The 22,696-nt window shown below is 35.8% G+C and overlaps 1 protein-coding gene across 2 annotated transcripts; it reads right to left on the bottom strand.

Moving 5' to 3' along the window:
* Positions 1-3,971: 3,971 nt before the first annotated feature.
* LOC139144680 (peroxisomal sarcosine oxidase-like) lies at positions 3,972-22,406 on the bottom strand. 2 transcript variants are annotated; one of them, XM_070715404.1, is made up of 9 exons: positions 22,192-22,406; positions 15,814-15,962; positions 14,456-14,669; positions 12,345-12,527; positions 9,735-9,878; positions 8,777-8,929; positions 7,421-7,495; positions 5,223-6,887; positions 3,972-4,773 (listed from the first exon to the last, which is right to left on the bottom strand). In XM_070715404.1, exons 1-8 carry the CDS (start codon positions 22,399-22,401, stop codon positions 6,792-6,794), a joined length of 1,224 nt encoding a protein of 407 aa, XP_070571505.1. In that variant the 5' UTR covers positions 22,402-22,406; the 3' UTR covers positions 3,972-4,773; positions 5,223-6,791. The 2 variants fall into 2 exon arrangements, with proteins under 2 accessions (XP_070571505.1, XP_070571506.1); XM_070715405.1 differs by having other exon boundaries at positions 4,495-4,773; positions 7,417-7,495; positions 22,192-22,391.
* Between the last annotated feature and the right edge of the window lie 290 nt (positions 22,407-22,696).

Below are 22,696 nucleotides of genomic sequence, written 5' to 3'. Positions count from 1 at the left end.
TGAATACTGAGATTTTGCTTTACCCTTAAAAATACAGCTGTTACAGCTATAGAATCCCAATATTTTTTCTGTTAAAAGCCTATTTCATATTCTTAACATGTGTCAGTACCAAATAAAACAGATTTCATGCAAAACATTGCCCCATTTTTATGAGGTGAAAAATTGGTAGAATTCGACATTAGCTATGACAGTAATGTCCAATGTAAACTTTGGGGTATGGGGTATGTTTTGGTCATATTTCGTGAAACCTAAAGAAGATATTGCATATAACAATATGTCATCTTAAAGACTAGTAAATTACCTTTCTAATAATACCTAACAAGTTAGGTTATATTTAATAATAAGCTCAGCAGATGACTTATAAGAAGACATATTTAACAAAAACGCATGCGAGTCCTGAATATTAAGATTTTGCGGTACCCCTCAGAATACGACTTATACAGCTATAGAATCCCAGTATTTTTTCTGTTAAAAGTTCATTTCGTATTTCTGATATGGCCAAGTTCAAAATAAAACAGATTTCATACAAAAAATTGCCCAATTTTTATGTCTGTGTAAAAAATTGGTAGAAATTTGACATTAGCTATGACAGTAGTTTTCGATGTAAACTTTCGGGTATGGGGTAAGTTTTGGTCATATTTCATAAAAACTGTACAAGATATTGCATGTTACAATATATCATTTTAAAGACTACTACATTATCTTACTAATGATACCTAACAACTTACATTATATTCTATAAAAAGCTCAGCAGATGACTTATATGAAGATAGATTCAACAAAAATGCACGCAAGTAAGGAATACTCAGATTTTGCTGTACCCTGCAAAATCTGACTGTTTCAATTACAGAATTCCGATCTTTTTTCTGTTAAAAGTCTATTTTATATTTTTGACATGACCCATTACTGAATGAAATAGATTTCATACAAAAAATGCCTGATTTTATATGTCAAGGTAAAAAAGTGGTAGAATTTGATTTTAGCTATGACTGCAATTTTCAATGTAAACTTTGGGGTATGGGGTAAGTTTTTGTCATATATCATGAATACTATACAAGATATTGCATGTTACAATATGTCATTTTAAAGATTAGTAAACTATATTTCTAATGATACCTAACAAATGAGGTTATATTCAAAAACAAGCTCAGCAGATGACCTATAGGAAGACAGCTTTAACAAAAATGCATGCAAATCTGCAACACTGTGATTTTGCTGTACCCTTCAAAATATGACTGTTACAGCTGTAGAGTCCCAATGTTTTTTTCTGTTAAAAGTCTATTTCATATTTCTGACATGTCCCTGTACCAAATAAAACAGATTTAATCGCAAAACGGCCAGATTTTTTGTGTCCAGCTAAAACATTTGTAGAATTTCATTTTAGCTTTGACTGCAATTTTCAATGTAAACTTTGGGGTATGGGGTAAGTTTTTGTCATATATCATAAAAACTATACTAAATATTGCATGTTACAATATGTCATTTTAAAGATTTGTAAATTATCTTTCTAATGATACCTTACCAATGAGGTTATATTCAAAAACAAGCTCAGCAGATGACTTATAGGAAGACAGCTTTAACAAAAATGTATGTAAATCTGCAACACTGTGATTTTGCGGTACCCTTCAAAATATGACTGTTACAGCTGTAGAGCACCAATATTTTTTTAAAGTCTATTTCATATTTCTGACATGTCTCTGTATCAAATAAAACAAATTTCTTTCAAAGCATTGCATTTTTAATTATGCCAAGCTAAAAAATTGGTAGAATTTGAGATTTACTGTAATTTGCAATGTTAAATTTTGGGGTACGGGGTAAGTTTTGGTCATATTTCACAAAAACTGTAGAAGATATTGCATAGTACAATATGTCATCTTAAAGAAGAATAAATTCCCTTTCTAATGATACCAAACAAGTGAGGTTATGTTAAAAAATAAGCTCAGCACATGACTTACAAGAAGACAGATTTGACGAAAATGCATTTTGGTTGGAAAATGGTGATTTTGCGGTACCCTTCAAAACATGACCATAACAGCTATTGCGTCCCTATATTTTTTCTGTTAAAATTCCATTTCGTATTCTAGGGATCCCAAGGCTTCTGAAAAATACAGGTTTGTTATCCTGTGGGCGGGGGGGGGGGGTTGCATGTAGACCCCCTCTAGCCCACGGACTACAAGGTGCTGGCGTGAGCCGCACAACAGAAACCCAAGCCCTACGGCCAACCAAGGCTACAATTATTGCAGCTAATTACACCGTGTTTCGAAGAAAATCTTTTTCTCTTAGAGTATTTACAACAAGTTTCGCCAGCTGATATTTTTGCAACAAGAGAAGCGAGTTGGGTGCAGCCTATGGAAATATCTCTGGATTGGTATTGCTGTGCTGAGAAAAAAAGAGAGAATGTAGGCTTTAAAAGTTAGTCCTGCCTATCGGACACCCCTTCTGGCGATGTGTTGTGCTGATGCCATGGGACCGAGGTAGAAGCATTATGTATTAAGGGCGCATTCGTTTTTTACGGGGAGGGGGTGTCAGTGGAACTTGAGCTACAAATGAAATGCAAAAATCGACCCCCCTCTAAATAGTAATCATTAACCCTTTGCGGCCAAAGGCCCTGGGGTGAAAAATAGTGACCCTCAAAAAGTGTTTGCAAAAACAGAGTGACCCTCCCCAATTTTCATGCACGAAAGACAGGAACCCCCCCCCCCCCAGGATGTCACAGTCAATATCAAAAATATCTTAATTGATATATAATTTCTTGTTTGACCTTTTAATTTTCAAAGAATCCTTTTTAAACTTACAAACAATCACTTGAATGAAATTCCAATATCACATTTGTTGTTCACATCTGCTCTTTAAAGCACCCTATTCTCATCATGTACATTTATATCAAGTGTCAAACATTTATAAAAGCACAGATTAAAAAATTATTGATAGACTACAATGTACAGTGAACCAACATTTCGGTGAAATTCTGAAGTCAAATTTATTGCTCAGACATAGACTTGTAATAACGATAGTCTAATCAAATACATTAATATCAATTATCAAGTGTTTATAAATATACAGATTTAGCTAGTTTTACACTGGAAAAATATTGTTCATAGTTTTTTATTTTTGTGTACATGTTAGTCCGCGGAACGGAAATCATGCTCTGGCTCGCAAGAATGTTCTGTGTTTTTGCCATAACTCTATACAAACCTTCGTAAATTTGACCCCCAATCATTGATTGTAAAACTTGAGCCCCCTTAAAAGTTTTGTAAAAATCAACCCCCTGATTTCAACTGACCCCCTCCCCGTAAAAAACGAAGCTCATCGCGATATAACAATTACATTATGTTCATTGGTATTTACAAATTATTTTTACAATGCTTTAAGTTTTTACAGAGATATCAAAATGTTAGCCGAGGTCATTCCTATTTTGGTAAACAAGACAAGCAAAAACTAAGCAGAATACGTCAGTCAGCTGGCATGTTATTATATGAAAGTTAATTATTTTCAAATAAACATGGACTGCTTCACAAATATATGTGAGGCAATGCTGAATCAGTTAATAACCTTTGAACATTTATATAGGCAAAGAATTCGAAATGAATCGACGCTTACAAATCAAATAGTTTCTTCATCATCCTTGCCAGTTATGCTGCTTTGTTTTCAGGGGGCAATTGTTATGGTTGTTTAACAGAAGGTTACCTGGGCCAACCCATGTGACCGAAAGAGAGCGCCACCTCTCCCTATCAATGTGACATGAAGTTCCAATACTTACTGTTATTTGAAATTCAAAATGACCACCATCCCTGTGTTATCTCTATGGGGAGGGGGGGGGGAGAGATAAAATTCTCACTTTTCATCAAAAGCCACAAAATGAGCCCCAATAAGTGGTAGGCCAATAGAACATTGTATAGTTTGCAAGTCTGATATCTGACTCTGAGGAGCATTCATCCTCAAGAACAGTAAACTACAAATGTGACAGACACTTTTTTCATTTTTTCGATCATTTATTCAGTGTGTTGAAAAAGTTAATTGCATGCATGCGAAGCAAGAAAATACATATCACTTCATATGATTTCAATATACAGAGTTTCCTAAAAACATTCAGCAAATGATAAAAAATATGTTAACCATGATTCTGATGACAAGTTATGCAATTTTATTGTTACCATCTAGTTCAGTGTATATCTATAACACAGGAAAATACATATCATTTTCAGGATTTTTATATAAAGGTTTCCTAAAATTCTGGTGATAAAAATTATGTAGTCTGTGATTTTTACAATAATAAAAATGTAAATAAAAATCTACAATTTGTGAGATATGTTATGTTATTGAATATCATATTATATAAAATCATTGATCCTTAAATAAATCGCACCGGCTTATCCAAACTTATTTGAAAGGATTTGAGACAAATGCACATTGAACTAATATAACAGATGTTATCAAACAGAAAATCTGAATTGATAAGAAAAGTAAAAACTCTTATTCTGCACAATGCTGAATATTAATTGAGCCAATATTGCAAAGACACTTTTGAAGTAATTTATCCTAAAATTAGTTTGATATTTTGGTCTTAATGACCAACATGTATGCATGAAATTATCTCATTACCTGTGTTACAAGTGACAAATTAACGCTGCAAATTTCACAAATTTCATTAACATTGTACTTGGTATGGATGTTGGGGGTGGAAATTTACACTTTATCTCACAATTTGCTTTTGAATACCATGTTACAGCATACAAAGTAGCAATCCTTTACGGACATTATATTCTCACATTCCTGGCCGCTGGGAGTGCGGGATCGACGGTGTGGGAAAAATCGATCCCACACTCTCAGAAATCGTCCCACACTCTGCAGTAAATATTACACGAGCTCTGATTGGATGATGAACAGTCGATTTCGTTCCATGCGCAAAATGTTATCCAATGGCACGACGAGTAACACACGGGCCGATACTACAAAGTAAGCAGGTCAGAGTACAGTGGCAGACGACAGACTTGTCACGATTTTTGATAATATTGTACGTGTCCAATGTGAATTTAACGCATTTTGAGGTCATGTGAGAAAAAGAATCTCACACACCAAGGACCTGGGATCAGATTTCTCACACTCGTGGGGATATTTTGTCTCACACTCGCCTGCGGCTCGTGTGAGACAAAATATCCCCAACTCGTGTGAGAAATCTGATCCCAGGTCCTTGGGGGTGTGAGATTCTATTATTCTTAGACTTACATTGACACTTCTGATAAAGCATGATATGCAAATTTTGATGAATCATAACTTGAGTTTATGGATACTCCACAGCACACACTGTCAGCTATGAATATCAAGGATGTCAACTTTTGTGACTTTCATTATCAAAGTCATAAAATTTTAATTCAAACGACAACATGACATTATGAGTGTAAATGAAGCATATCCTTTCCATCCTGTTATCAGTTACCCTGTTATTATTAATTCTGTTATTTCAAGTGAACACTGTGTTTTTCTCAGATATATTTCAGCTTCACTCAAATCATGGAATGTAAAAGCATGACATTTTATTTTCCTCCCGGTGAAGAGAAATGCGTAAGTTTTTCAATCAGACAAAAATTTCATCTTCTGACATCACTCTGGTTAACATTTTCATGAATTTTGACTTTTGTTACTTTATTTCATAGTAACAGCAATTTGCTTAGCTATAGGCCTTCATAATTCTGCCCTCATCTTGCCTGTACTTGTAACATACACATGTAAGAGTACATAGCATACAGTTTACATCTTCAGTATAGATTCAGCATAATGTACCTGTCACCAGGATTAGGAGATAAAATTTGACAAGAAGACAGTGTCTCTATTTCTGGCATCAGATTATAAATAATCAGACACACAAATTAAAGACAGATCACATGATAGCAACTTTATCCATTCATCCCCTCCAACCCACCATCCTTCAAAAACCAGCCATGGAAATGAACAGTATCACACCAAATGTGACAGTGATGGCATACCGTACACCAAATGTGACAGTGATGGCCTATCGTACACCACAGAGAATCAGATGATAAATGTAGTTCCACTACCATTATCAAATGAATGATTTTTCAAACATAATGGTAGACGTTTACTTTCATCTGTTATTTCAAACAACTCAATACAATTCCTATGACTTTGCACTATGTAAATCTAGTAGTTTTATTTTAAGTGGTTTTAAATTACCCCACTTCAGATATTTGATAAGTTTTTTATTTCTTTGTGCAGAAATATTAAGCCTTTAAATTTCTGTACTCTGAGATTTTCCCACGGGTTTTATTAAAGTTTCCATTTTGAAACTGAAAGACTTATGCATTTGTTAATATCTTTCTACATGGAAACTTCCAGAATAGAAACCTGGTGTCACCATGCAAAATTTGGTTCCAGAGAAACAAATTACTCAATATTTACTGACATGTGAAATGCAATATAGTCACAACCCTGTGTTATCTCTATGGGGAAAAAATTAATTTTCAAATTTCCCCAAAATAAGCCTTTACTCCAGCTTCAAAATGAGCCTCAACAAGTGATCGGCAAAATGTATTGTGTGTGGGAGTCTGATTATCTGTCACTTATGCACATTCTACCTTAGTCTCATAGCACTATTATATAAACCTTGAGTGTGCTTTCACAGACTAAAAATAATTTCTTCTCTTATCCACTGACATTGTTCTCTGTACAATTATGTAAATCATAAAATTGCATGGTAATGCTGGACACTGAGGGCGCTGTCAATCGATCATCTTCACACCTACAGATGTGCCTTTGGAGATTGGAAAAACTGTTTATTGCAAAGGGTGAAAGGTCATAGGATGGCTTCTTATCCATAGCAAGTTCAGACAAGACTTTACCAACAACTGGAGCAAGCTTGAATCCATGTCCTAAAATGGAATAGAATGAATTAGAACAATACTGAGTTGGTTTCTCGCATGGTCCCTCCCAGAGGAACCATGCTTCTGGGAACTTTTTTCATAAGACTTTACAAAGTAACAAAATTTAAATATTGATTAGGATAATCCAATGAAATGCAATTGTAGCATTAATGGTAGGGATATTTTGGAATGAAATAAGAAATATATTATCAAAATGCTAAAATACTTATTCTTGCATAAGTATATAGCCATTGTGATGAAATTTGACTAATACTTGGACCTACAGGATACAGTGGGTAGGAGTTTCTGAAATTTGTCATAAAATTTCAGAAACTGCTTCAAACATTTCAACTCAACTGTCTATTGGATCTGTTCTGAAGTTATGCATCATTGATATCCGAGTTGTTCCAGTTCATGAAGTGTATTACATGTACATACAATGAAATAGTTGTTATAACAAAAATAAAGAGTGACGTCGTCTGGAAAGTACACATCCAGGTTGATTGTAATTTCTGATTTCTGATTTCAATTTGTATACCTACCTGAAAACCGGCACCAATTATGATGTTCTTAAAGTGAGGATGTCTGTCCAGGACAAAGTCCTCATCTGGTGTTACCTAGCAACATGCAGAAAGATGAAATTACAACATGAAAGCAACATGGTCGTGTCAGATAATGAGTGAATATACTGGAGAACTGCCCCGGTGCTATGCCTCTTTTATCTACAAAAACACTGTAGATTTGTTTTTATGTTTTTACATTCTTTTTATATTGATATCAATCTGCTCCTCCTTACACAATTCTATGACAGCTATTCTTTTGCCAGGAGACAAAAACGCCACTGTATATTATCACATTCCGGGCCACTGGGAGTGTGGGATCGACGGTGTGGGAAAAATCGATCCCACACTCGAGGGTGGGATCTATTTGTCAGAAATCAGGAATCTCAGAAATATTACACGAGCTCTACTTGGATGATAAACAGCCTTTCGTTTCACGCGCAAAATATCATCCAATAGCTCGATGAGTAACACACTGACCGGAACAACAAAGTAAGCGTGTCAGGGTACAGGGGCAGACGACAGCGTTGTCATGATTTTAGATAATGTTGTACATCGTTGGTGACAGACTCACAAAAAAACGGCCGAATTGTGGTGAGCCACTTGGAATATATAGCAAATTTATTTTGTTGGACGTCTCGTCCGTAGCAGAAGTTGAAGTATCGGCAGTGGAACTCGCAACGGAGTTCGCGTTAGTGACATGGAATACTAGATGGCCTCGAAGTAGGATAGTCGCTGATACAGTTAAACATTCAATGTTTCCAGTGTGAATTTAACGCATTTTGTGGTCATGTGAGAAAAAGAATCTCACACACCAAGGACCTGGGATCAGATTTCTCACACTCGTTGGGGATATTTTGTCTCAGCTGAGCCGTAGGCGAGTACGAGACAAAATAGCCCCAACTCATGTGAAAAATCTGATCCTAGGCCCTTAAGGGTGTGAGATTCTATTATTCAATTCTAATATAACTTCATGCATGGCATCTCTGATTTCAAGTAAAAGCTGCTGATTGGCAAGTATCCCTTCATTTCTTTGCACAAGACAAATGGTGGCGATATTATTGGCTCATTGTTTGATGCATATTTGCATATTCAGGCTTAATGGATTTTCTGGGCCTTTTCTCTTCTCTTAGCTTATGTTGACCATGATCTCAAAACACAACCCATCTATATGTAGACTACTTACTTCATGGATGCATATTAAAATTAATTCACTGAAATATGCAAGTATTTTGAATTTTACTGATGGACTGTCTTACTTTTCACTTGCTTAAACCTTGCATGTATGAACTTGCCTCTTGGGAATATGAAGATTACAACAACGATTAGCATACTCACTGTGTATATGCAAGCCTCAACAATACTTGGTTTATTTTCCAGACAGGGAAAGTGATCACTGACGTACTTTTCAAGAGCATCCAGATCTACCCTGTAGTTGCTCTCTTTGTCACGATCATCCGGGTCAATTTCTTCACCATAATGGTGACAGATCTGCATCAAACATTTAGAAAGTTGCATTTAGAATTTACTTCATTACCTATTAAGGATTTCATCCATTGATAACAGTAAGAATAAACTGAGATAGGGATATAGCCATATTAGTGATAACAATGATACTGACAACATTAAACTAGGATTGTGCATGGCATGTTTACTAATAGTCTTCAGAACATCAGGGTCCTTTATTTTGTCATCAAGATCAGAGTTAGGATAACAAATGAAATAATTCTTAAATTAATAGATTTAAAGGTTTTTATAAGAATAAAAATGTGACTATAAAACCATTCACAGCCGAGGGAGATCCCTCTACCTATCATGAAAAAACAGTTACAAATTGGTCGTTACGTTGACCAGTTTCATCATGGAAAAACAACTATTCAAGTCTGTAAAATTCCTCACAAAAATGGAAAGTATGGGAGAAAGTTAAGAGGAGCTACAGCTCTTGAGGGTGCTCTCTGAAAGTCATCACAATAAGAATTATCTGTATTTATCTAAATTACTTATTTACAGTTATGTACACATGATGCTTAGCATTGTTGGTAAACATATCTAGGGTACCATCAAAGTCAATAACTTTGCTTTCAAAAAAAATCATGTATTTGCTTGACACATTCACAGTTATGTAGATTTGTTTTATTTGCCACTATGTTGGAATAAATTGTCTTTAAAAAAAAAAGAATTATGCTAATGAAGTCATATTGACCTACACATTTGATGGAAGGGGCATGATGTATGCCTGCCAAAAAACTCATTTATGTATGCGACAGTAATTTTTAAAGTGTACATTTTGTGATACCTTCATCATGTTGGGATATTCCAGAACCTGTAAACCATAGATATCGTGCCCGCTTTTTACACCACCAACTGCTATAAATCCTGGAAATTGAGAACAGGTGCCGGGACTCTTCTCTTTCCAGTAGCACACACGGATTCTAAGTGGCTGAAATATGGTCAAGTTCATATATTAGGTTACTCAATGCAAATGAAGAAGATGCATGTTTTACTGAAGGTGACAATAATTGTTTCATTATGATACGAGGGTTGTTTACAAATGTTCTCTCATTAACATGCAAAAATAAACATTTTCCTGCATCATAAGATAACACTTTAAGAACTAATGCATGCCAGAATGACTACAAAACTACTTGGTAGGCAACAGCTAATGTTACCATTAACACTCAAAAACATAACAGCAGCTAAGACCACAAACTTCAACAACGGCCATGCAGACAACACTGAGAAATTCTGACCGCCTTTCAAGGAGTAGTGTCTGATTTCATGTGCATGCAGCTATACTTAGTTACAAACCAGTAACTGCAAACAGTGCTTATTGGAACTGTTATTTTTAATAAATAATTTTACTAGCTCTATGCATTCAGGATGCAGCTTACTATCAGTCTTCCTTTTTCATCCTTTGTTACTCAACCCTGCCATGTACGGTATTATAGTTAAGATGTGAAAAAAACTGGCATATTTGCGATATACCACAGCTGACAAACGTGCAAGCTCTCAGCAAAAGCAAAAATCATTTTTTGACGTTCCATGCCAGAATTTCAATATGTCATGATATAATAGCAATAAATCACACCCAGTGACAGTGTACCAATCAGTTTTGACCAATTCGCTTCATATATGCACTCGCTATTGCTTGTGAACTGGTCAAAATTTCATGGTATACCATTGTTTGGTGTGCTTTATTGCTGAAATACATCTGTATTGACATTAATGAAATCACGGGGTTGGTATTGTAGTCATATTTGTGTTTCTGACTTTTGAAAGTGGTTGACTTGTCTCAGCTCCTGAAAAGGATCAAGTAGATTTCAAAATAGATCAACTGTCATGAAGTAGATTTCATAATAGATCAAATGTAATAAAGTAGATTTCAAAATAGATCAAATGTCATGAAGTACCTTAGATTTCAAAATAGATCAACTGTCATGTAGATTTCAAAATAGATCAACTGTCATGTAGATTTCAAAATAGATCAACTGTCATGTAGATTTCAAAATAGATCAACTGTCATGTAGATTTCAAAATAGATCAATTGTCATGTAGATTTCAAAATAGATCAACTGTCTTGTAGATTTCAAAATAGATCAACTCTAATGAAGAAGATTTCAAAATAGATCAACTGTCATGTAAATTTCAAAACAGATCAACAGTCATGAAGTAGATTTCAAAATAGATCAACTGTCATGTAGATTTCAAAATAGATCAACTCCAATGAAGTAGATTTCAAAATAGATCAACTGTCATGTAAATTTCAAAACAGATCAACTGTCATGAAGTAGATTTCAAAATAGATCAACTGTCATGTACATTTCAAATAAAAATCAACTGTCATGAAGTAGATTTCAAAATAGATCAACTGTCATGTAGATTTCAACATAGATCAACTCCAATGAAGTAGATTTCAAAATAGATCAACAGTCATGTAGATTTCAAAATAGGTCAACTGTCATGTAGATTTCAAAATAGATCAACTGTCATGAAGTAGATTTCAAAATAGATCAACTGTCATGTAGATTTCAAATAAAAATCAACTGTCATGAGGTAGATTTCAAAATAGATCAACTGTCATGTAAATTTCAAAACAGATCAACTGTCATGAAGTAGATTTCAAAATATATCAACTGTCATGAAGTAGATTTCAAAATAGATCAACTGTCATGAAGTAGATTTCAAAATAGATCAACTGTCATGAAGTAGATTTCAAAACAGATCAACTGTCATGAAGTAGATTTCAAAATATATCAACTGTCATGAAGTAGATTTCAAAATAGATCAACTGTCAAGAAGTAGATTTCAAAACAGATCAACTGTCATGAAGTAGATTTCAAAATAGATCAACTGTCATGGAATATAAAATCAGAGCCTTGGACATGTCGACAGAGAATTGTACACAATGGAGTCATGTCAAACATATACTTGGTCATGATTGTGGAAGTGATGCTTGCAACAAAAAGTGACAACTTTATCATGGCAAAACTTACATAAAATGTTCCAATTTGATGTTATGCAAACATAATGTTGAAAGTTTTACATGAAGTCATTTGAAAACGTAGGGCAATGTGTTTAATTTTTCTATATCATTCTAACTCCAAATTTTCTCCATTACACATCATATATATCAGCAACACATTCAATAATAGCTGAGTGGTCCATTAAGCACTGATATATCATCATTTTGCCACGCCTAAGTGAGTTCTCATCCACTCAAAATGATGCACTTGCATGCTTGACACATACCGGTAGGTATGATATAACTGGTAACAAACATTGAAGTAGGATTGGAGCTGTTACTGAACAACAAAACAACAATGCAAACACAGTTTGCATGGTGATATCCTACCATGAGTACATTGGGAATTTATGACAGAAAAACAAATGAAAACCTTGTATCTACCTTGAGAGGGAGCTGCAATCCAAGTGGACTTAACACTTGACTTGCCCACGGACCGACTGTCAGTATTACATTCTTAGCTCTATGTGTTCCCTTGTTTGTCTTTATGGTTACAACAGGTCCCGGTAGGACATCTAACAATTTTTCTTCATCCTGTATCACTCCGCCATTTCTCTTAAACAGATTCTATTAAAATAAAAACATACAAGAGAAAGAGAGATATGTGTATTTAAAATGTTATAGTAAAGTTCTATGTTCTTAAATGTGATCAAAAATACATCATTTGAATAAGAAAATATCAAGTAGACAAAATAAATGAAGATAACAAGAATAACATTTCCCGGTATTTCCTCAAATTCTCACAAATATCATACCAACTGAATCAAAACATTTCCACTTTACATGTTTTCAAACATAGTGATGACACCAGGACAGAAGAATGATGGAAAACATCTATCTTGCATACATTTTACATTCCTAACTATAAGTGTCATTGCTATTCTAACAGCAATCCTAATTATTTGACATTGAAATTATTCATGAACCAATAAATACTCTGGTTGGATTTTGCAAGAAATTTGCATTTTGGTGGCCTACAGAATGTTATGTTTGAAAGACCAAACTTTTTTGTTGGTGATCCTCTTGTATTCTGAGCAAAGTTGCACACTTTCAGAATGCTGTGAGCATACGGTACAGCATGCCACAGTGTAGAGATGTGTGCCTTGGTTCTTGTACATTCTCAAGAATGACACTCCAAAAATCAGGAAGTGTGTGAAACGTTTGTTTCTAAGTGGTTGAAAATCACTTTTTCACCCTGACATCATACAATCCAGTCAGTGTTTTTGAGTCAAATACAGACTATCAGTATGACGTAATAATACATAATCAATGCTTCCAGCCGATGTCATGTTAACCGTGATTGACAACTACATGTAAGATCAGACTGTATGAATTGAGAAATATTACTGTGCCCTTCTTTGCATGGCTTACCGGTACTACAGTGAGCTACAAAAATGTTATATTCTGCAATTTTTTTATTAACCTGTAAACTGTACATTTACCTGTGAACTGTACATTTACATGTAAACTGTACATTTACCTGTAAACTGTACATTTACCTGTAAACTGTACATTTACCTGTAAACTGTGCATTCACCATTAAACTGTACTTTTACCTGTAAACTGTACATTTACCTGTAAACTGTACATTTACCTGTAAACTGTACACTTTTACCTGTAAACTCTGCATTTACATATAAACTGTACATTTACCTGTAAACTGTACCTGTAAACTGTGCATTTACCTGTAAACTGTATATTTACCTGTAAACTTTACTTTTACCTGTAAACTGTGCATTTACCTGTAAACTGTACATTTACCTGTAAACTCTGCATTTACATATTAACTGTACATTTACCTGTAAACTGTACATTTACCTGTAAACTGTACATTTAGCTGTAAACTGTACATTTAGCTGTAAACTATACATTTAGCTGTAAACTCTGCATTTACCTGTAAATTATACTTTTACCTGTAAACTGTGCATTTACATATAAACTGTACATTTACCTGTAAACTGTACCTGTAACTGTGCACTTACCTGTAAACTGTACATTTACCTGTAAACTGTACATTTACCTGTAAACTGTACTTTTACCTGTAAACTCTGCATTTACATATAAACTGTACTTTTACCTGTAAACTGTACTTTTACCTGTAAACTATACATTTAGCTGTAAACTGTACATTTACCTGTAAACTGTACATTTACCTGTAAACTGTACATTTACCTGTAAACTGTACATTTAGCTGTAAACTCTGCATTTACATATAAACTGTACTTTTACCTGTAAACTGTACTTTTACCTGTAAACTATACATTTACCTGTAAACTGTGCATTTACCTGTAAACCATACCTTTACCTGTAAACTGTGTACTTACATACTAACTGTACTTTTACCTGTAAACTGTACATTTACCTGTAAACTTTGTATTTACCTGTAAACTGTACATTTACCTGTAAACTGTACATTTACATGTAAACTGTACATTTACCTGTAAACTGTACATTTACCTGTAAACTGTACATTTACCTGTAAACTGTACATTTACCTGCAAACAAAGAACTGCTTTATCAGCTCTGATAAGCCCTGATTTTTCTTCTAGCAGGAATTTGTAGTCTGGTCCATAATTAAGAAATGGATATTTTTTCTTTGCCTCTTGGCCGGTGAATTCTTTGAAGCCAATGCCAGCTCTAGTAAGAACATTCCTCTTTTTGTTGTACTCTACGTAGGGTGAACAATCCACAGATACAAGACCAGTGTCCCTTGCAAAGATAAAAACAGTGCAATTATTGAACTAATGATGAAAGATAGCTGATACACCATGCATATTGGTCATATGTCAGTAAGGAGTTTTGTATAGAGTATTATCTTATCATTTCACCCTGACATTGACATTCAAATTGGGTGTTGAGTGAAGTCAAAAACACAGTTAGGGATTGAAAAGCAGTCTGAGATGAAAGATAAATTTATTCAGAATTAAATAATGCAAGTTTCAGCTTCCTTGATATATTTTGCGAATGGTTCTGCAATTGTTTGAGGCCATAAATATTGTTTCTACTTGAAACACTGCATGGTATAAAGTACAGACTCAATGATTGATTTTGCATTATTGACCTGAGTAGGTAAAATGCTGAAGGGTCAGAGGTCAGCTGGTGTCACCTGGCAAAACTAACAAAGAGTCACAGGTGATTGAAGCAATTGTTTCTCCATATATCAAGATTGTCCACTACACTACACTTTTTATTTTCAAATTATGCAGACAATAATTTAGAGAATACAATAGTGGAGAAATTGTGTGATTACAAATTATGAAGAGATGCTAAATTGTGCTGGCATACTGGGAAAACTTATATCATCTGTCAGATATTGGCTGATAAAACACAACTAATGCTCAAGGCATGTATTTATGTATGCACATGTATAACGTACTGGCTACAAAGTCTACAATCACAAATGTTTGAGTGTAAAATATTAACTGTAGATATCAATTTCAGCTTTTAGTGGTCACTTGATTATGCCTCAAGGTGGACAAGATAACCATGTACTGGTAGTTTATGTAACCTTCCTAAATCCATCTATGCATCTAGTCAAGGTTGATGAACAGTATGGTGTATACAGCAACCAAGCTTATTATACCGGTACATGTACCTTAGGTAGCTAGCCTGTAGCTGACGTGTTCAATACCAAAATGATATCATTTCTTTCTTTATCTGCTCAGTCAGTTTGCATAATAAAAGCTTCACCTCAATATCAGTGATTTTATCATTATCACTTCTCATTCAATCGAGATGTAAATTTCCACATACAGTAATATCAGAGGGAGGGGGGTCACAGTAGTTTACCATGATTGCAGTGAGGTGTGGACCGTGAGATGACATCTCTGACATTGCAAATTACCAGACTTACTTGATTAAAGTGACACCAGTTTGTTTTTCAATGTCATGCCACTGTTCAAAGGCATCTGGCATCATGGCGGTGTAGTAGTCTTGGTCGTAACCATAGCGAATAATTCTGCTCTGTCCATGAGAACTACCTCTGGTGTGAGGCAATCCAAACTGAAATCAAACACAAAATAGCTGGTGTTACCATTGGTTTTTGGTGATCCAGAATGAAAGAATAACTGGCTTTTACCTGAGAGTATAAAAGTTTACATGATTATGACGAATACTTTAAATGTTTAACATCTTTTTACCGATTCTGTTGATTCAGAAGAAAAATATAAATTCTGCTCTTTTATGGACAATATCAATAAACAGTCAAGAAATATTGCAAATTTTGGTTTACAAAAGTAACTTACTACGATTTTATCAGAACATGACATTTAAAGGTCAATTTTCTGTAAAAATTAAATTTTTTAAAATTTTCACAAAAGAGATGAGGGAAAATGTAATATTTTCTGTACACTTTCAAAATTTAGTCTACCAGATGTTGACCATAAATATATTTTAGGATTGGGTGAAAATCTATACTAAGTCTGATGAAAATCAATCTGCCTTGATACTTGAATACTGAGAAATACATTACGGTATGTATATTTTTGCACTAGTTGTAATACTAGTACACTGACCACATGTACGGTACCTTGTCAGATTTCGAAAATATCTCAGTGATGAAGAGCTGCAGTTTTCTATGTTTCCAATGAACTTGGCAATTAAAGAAAGGCTTTATCTCAAGAAATAAATAATCTTGACACATCCTTTTCAGAGGATAACAAAGTGCAAACATCATGTAAATTGCAGTCAATGTCAGAAAAAACTGAACTAAGAGGACAATGACCTTTGACTGCAGCTGTCATAAGTTAGGATTCATAAATTGTGATAAATATCACACTTGGTCAGGTGATGTAGCTGATCTAGAAAATATCAACATCTTGAACTGAAAGTTTTCATACATGGTCATTTTGCTTTGAGGAATTTCTGTTATCTTTCCCAAAATATCAGGGTTGCTTAATTTTCTCCAAGATGTTTTCACAAATTAAAATTCATCTCATTGGATCTGTCACAGAGCATGTAATTTTATGTTTGACATTAGACATATAACCTATATTCATGATCAAAGTACAATTGGAAAGGGTCACCTGTGTTATCTCTCATGCACATTCTCAATAGTCATGCATGTACACAAATCATTACAGTCATCCATGTCTAGACATGAGGGACCCATGTTCAGTGTTTGATGCCATTCAATTGTGCAGAAATATATAAATCAGGCTATATATTTATATTATAAATCAGGCCATAAGAACTGTGTTTGTACAAACATATGACAGCAATAAATAATATAATCTTATCATATCAAACCAAATTTACATTCTAAGTTTTCTGAAAAACAACAATTATAAGTTACTGCTATATGAAGACATCACAGCTGGTAATTTTCTGATAAATGGAAGCACTGTGATGTGTTAGTTTTCAACTATGGCAGGCCCATTGTGTTTCTTATCTTCACAGGATTTAAGTTTCTCTTCATACTGCACAACACATGATAAGGTACTGTAACAATCAGATCCTAAATACATCTATAAGCAAATGTCAACAACAAAAAATAGACAGAGAAGGTTTGATAAAAAGAAAAGGTAGGAGTGGGTAAAACATGTACAAGGGATCTGGTAAAAAAGTAATGCTACCTCATCAATCTTCTAGACCCTACCCTCTCCTGAATATCAAATGTTCCATCCCTTGGTATGACATAATGCCAGATGACAGGAAATGTATTTACAACCTTAGGAAATTTTTAATTAACGCGATGAGTGTTATCATTCTAATGTAAACAGCACTTAAGTTAGTTACAGATAGCGAAATGCCTTCCACTGTGGGCGGTGATTACAACATCTGGAATTATCCTGGATCCAAATTTCTCATCAGTTCTTGTATGTCTTACATATATATAAAAATGCAAAAATTGGTCCGCAATGAAAAATTCACCTGAGCTTTGTTTTCTAACTATAAAATAATAACAATGATGTATCCCTCCTTGCCCGTAATGGACTCAAGCAAACTTCATAATGTGTACTCTTCTTTGCCTCTTACAGTATGTTGTGCAAAATTTCCTTTCATCCATCATGGTATGGGTCAGGGGCCGGCCGGTACATTATTGCGTACAGTACCGGTATATCCCACTATTTCTCCCAAAGAGTCATACTTTATATTCAGTTTCATAGTTGTATAATGTTTTCTGTTGAGAACACAGTTACTGCAATGGACCCTTTGCTTTCCTCAGCATTTTTAACTTACTGACAGTGAACAGTGACCTGACTGAGGCTGGCTCATGTGCCTTTCTAGGATTTTCAAAAGATACATTTTTGAAAATCTGATTTTGAATGTGATGTCACAACTATCATTACACCCACAAACGGATTTTCATGCATTGAATAATGTTTAAAAAATATATCAACATTCAAAAACCCCATTGATCAAGTTTTTAAGTGACTGAGCTGATCATTATTTTTCAGTGTTTATTGGCTCCCATTGTATTAAAATCTGGGCAAAATTTTTCCCAAGTGGACGATGGCTGAGTCCCTACAGTACATACGTACATACAGTATCCAGCTTTCCAGGGGCAACTCAGCAGCCTTGTCCACTGCTATCATTTGAGGGAAGCAACTTCTAGTTTGATTTTGTATTTTGTCGGACCTGCAGGAGTTCAAAGGTTCACTTGCAGTACAGCCCTATACAGTAGCATCTTCAGTGGGGTGAGGGTGTAACATGAAAATTGTTTCATTGATTCATAGACAGTAGAGCTCTGAGGTGAAGATTTGAGGAGAGCTATATGCAGTACAGCCCTATATGCATCTTCAGTGGGGTGAGGGTGTACGTGTAACATTAAAATTGTTTCATTATTCCAGACAGTAGAGCCCAGAGGGGATGATTTGAGGGACTCAGGGCTGCATGGTCAAGATGTAATTACTTTGTGCAGTGATATATTTGCAGTATGATTACTTTTATATGAAATATAGTGGTGAATGAAAAGTGACCCATGCGGGACTCGAACCCACACCCCCCGTAGACATTACGGATGCTCTACCAACTGAGCTAATGGATCAGTCGGTCCAATGTGGGCGGTCCTGACTCTTAGATGGGGCTTTTCATTCGTTGTGCGTTGATGGTGAGTAAGGCGGCTAACTCAACACCTAACCTTTCAACCTAAGGATCCCGCGGGATTCTACAGGGCCTCGCACACAAGTCACCAACTTAGGAATCAGTTATTGGTAATGAGGATCAATCTTATGAATGATGCAAAGCCAGAGAGGGTAAATTTGAAATGACTCACCAAACGATTTTTTTTTGACTCACCATACGATTACTTTTACTTTGTACATTCTACATATCTTAGCAGACAAAATCTAGAACCCACTCTTAGAAGTAGGTCTCACACTTTAATTTATATTTTGGTTTTGTATGGGAGGGACCTTTTGTCGTGATGGTCGCTTTGGTCAGGCTAAATAGCTGCAGTATACAGTAAGTTGAAGTTTTGTGGGGTTGGAGCACAAGTGCATGGGGTATTATAGTATACACACAGTCCCTGGAGGGACACAGTAATGGAGGGACTGCTGTGTATTACTACATTGCATGTAAGTGAGGCTACCCACAATTCCCCTTGATTTGTTCACGGAGACATTTTTTCCCAAAGGCGTTTCAATTTTATCAGTTTCTTAACAATTTTTAACTTACAATTTAAGTTCAGGATTATTTGTTAAAACTATGTTCCTAAATTATTGATTATGTTTAAAATTCAACAGTAAATTGAATGAGAAATCAATGTTTTCAGGTGCTAAAATTGCACACTTGTAAAGATAAAGTTATCAGCAACTAAGATGGTCTCATCATACCACCTGTCAGACATGCAAATTTCCTTTGTTACGAACATTAAAAAAATCAATACCCTTTCTTTTGCCAACACAGATGCAACTTATTCCCTTAGTTTCCTTGAAATATTGTGCATGGCTGTCAAAAATCTATGTCGACAAAATTACAAAATTACTATCTCCTCTACGGAAAAGGGGTTGATCTTCTCATTATTCACTGTGAGAAATCAGAAAATTATGATTATCAGAACTATGTTGCCAGAATTTTGAAATATGGACCGAGTTGTTCTGTGTACAGAAGAAATTTTCTTCAGTTCACTAGAAATTTTCTTCAGTTCAGTGAGTGATCTCCGTGTGTACAGATCATGGAGAATTGTGGGTAGCCTCACTTACTGTGCATTGGCAACTCCTTGCACCTGTGAGTTGGACAGCATTAAACTCCTTTTTCTATGTCCAAGCATGGAGGTAGGAAGACTTCTTCCTACCTCCATGGTCCAAGGCTGTCCGCACCATAAGGCCAAAGTAATTAAATTCTTTGTTTTGCGTCCTACCCGCCTAGGTTTTTAAGGTTTTCATGAAAACACACAAAGTGTATTTGAATAGGAAATTTTAGAGACATACCCGCTTGGCTTGTCTGAACTAAAAGTTTGTTACAATTTTGTATTTGCTGCAATCAAATTACATTGTGTTAATTTCTTGTGTGTGTTTTTCAGCCGCTTAGACGCGTACATTTTCCTATTTAGAGTGGACGCAAAACAAAGAATTAATTACTTTGGCCTGATCACTTATAATATGGTTTATACGGTTGTTCAAACCACAAACCGTTAGCATGGCAAAACCACAAGACGGCTGCAGCATTTAGTAATCTGCGCAATCTATGCAATACGCAACATTGGGCCAATGGATGCAATAATTTTGCTATATGCCACAGCGCCAAATGGAGTTGGGTGATACTATGAATGATAGGGTTGGCAGCTTGACAGTCCATTGAAATTTTTCAATGTAGCACAGAGTAACAACCAAATTGTCAACTTGGCATAAAAAAGCATGATGTACGCTTAATGTTAAATAAGTTCAAATTATGAATAGAAATGAAGTTCATGAAATCAAATTTGGGACAATCGGTGACTGATGGTCTCCGTTTTTAAGGTAAACCATTCCTGGTTTGCCCTGCATTCAGTGATTACTGAGAAGAGACATCGAACAATCTGAATCCTGTGCACCTGCAACTTTCAGAGTATAACCTTTACAAAGCAAAGTCTATAGCTCTAAACTAAATATATCATTATCATTGTACTTCATACGGCATAATCAAAATATTGGGCATGACGCATGGTTTAAAATGCCACACTTGGTTGCAAAACACATCTTTGGACAGATGTAGGCCTAAATCACAGTGATATTGGGGATAGGGTGATGGTCATCGTTTTCATTTCCAGAAAATCACAGTGAAATGTTATCGTGGCAACACAGTGTGTTGATAGACAAGTTGGCTACAGGGGACATGTGGGACGTGGGTATCCAATCATACGATCTCTAAGTTAGAAGCAATTCACCTCAAAGTCAAAGCCGAAAGGACAAAGTGAAATATAATTGGCTGATAGTTTTAGTTTAATTTCATTTCACGCCGAGATGCGATTCAGCGGCATCATTTTGAAGTTGATGTGCATGCCCCATTGTGCTACTTGTACAATGTTTCCAGCAGGATCTCTAGATTCCGTTGGAGCAATATAGCGTATTGCGCGTATTGCGTTGATTGCGCCGATAACTGAAAGCCGCCGGCAGGTAGATCAGACTCTGGTTTATATGATCCACAGGTACTCGACACAATGCAAGCGAAACCGTAACCCTGCAGTAAACCTGGGTCACCTGTGATTCATGAAGTTTATGAACTGAAGCATCGACCTATCTCGATATATAAGTGAGTTTGTGTATTAGATGGAGAGGGCAAAGCCGTCTGTTGAATTTACTATGGCTCCGTGCAATGCTTTGGCGCTTGCACACCTTTTATTATTGCCTAGATCCTATATGTCGCTTACGGCCTACTTGCTGCGAATCCGTAGCCTCTGCCACTCGGGTAGCTTGGTCATTGGAGTGGTAGGGCTACGATGTGTAATACGCAAATATCGCACAGGATACGGCCTTCGCCAGAAATTTTCAAAGACACAAATGTGACATAACTTTTCAAAAAGGACCTGTCCGGTGTTCATATAACCTACCCGCTCAATAATTACTCGGTATTTGTAATTTTTCTCTCCTCCCACCCGGAGGCACGGACGGAGGCCGTAAGCGCCGTAAGCGACGTATAGGGTCTGGGCAACTTTTATTATTACAAGTTGCATCAGTGACTGCGCCACACCCTGCTCTTTGTCACAGAGCATGAACCTAACATAGCTTAGCTTCATAAATTGAGCCAGGGAGGGACTTAACTTGACTCGACCCTTGCCGTGTGCGTCAGTTACGGTTTAACTTAAGCTTACCTGTTCCAATAGCAAAGTCCTCTGATTATTCTTGGCAAGATGGTATGCCGTAGCGGAGCCTTCTACGCCAGCACCCACTACAACCGCGTCCCATATAACGGTCTCTCTTCCAACTGACATATTTGTACCAAAAAGGCCTCTTCCCAGATGCAAAGCGACAAAAGTTACCAATAAGGTCAGAGTGCCAGACTGCCAAAGGTCATGTGACATAGAGTCAGAGGTCGTAAGTTCACAGGTCATTACCTGATTACATCCCTAGCGACTGGACTCCAATGACGTCATCGTTCTTATTGATATGCAAAATGTTATGTCGGCAAATGTAGATAAACTATGGAAGACGTATCGAAGACCGGTCACGACATGCGACATGCGACCTGCGACTTCAAAACTGCGACCTGCGTCCTGCGAGTTTGAAACATACGACCTGCGACTTCGGCATTTAGACCAAGGTGTAGGCCTAACCTGCGACTTCACAACAGCGACCTGCGTCCTGCGTGTTTGTCAA

Source organism: Ptychodera flava, chromosome 12 (assembly GCF_041260155.1).
Source record: "Ptychodera flava strain L36383 chromosome 12, AS_Pfla_20210202, whole genome shotgun sequence".
In the NCBI taxonomy this organism is placed as follows: domain Eukaryota; kingdom Metazoa; phylum Hemichordata; class Enteropneusta; family Ptychoderidae; genus Ptychodera; species Ptychodera flava.
This window is presented reverse-complemented; position numbering and strand designations above follow the sequence as displayed.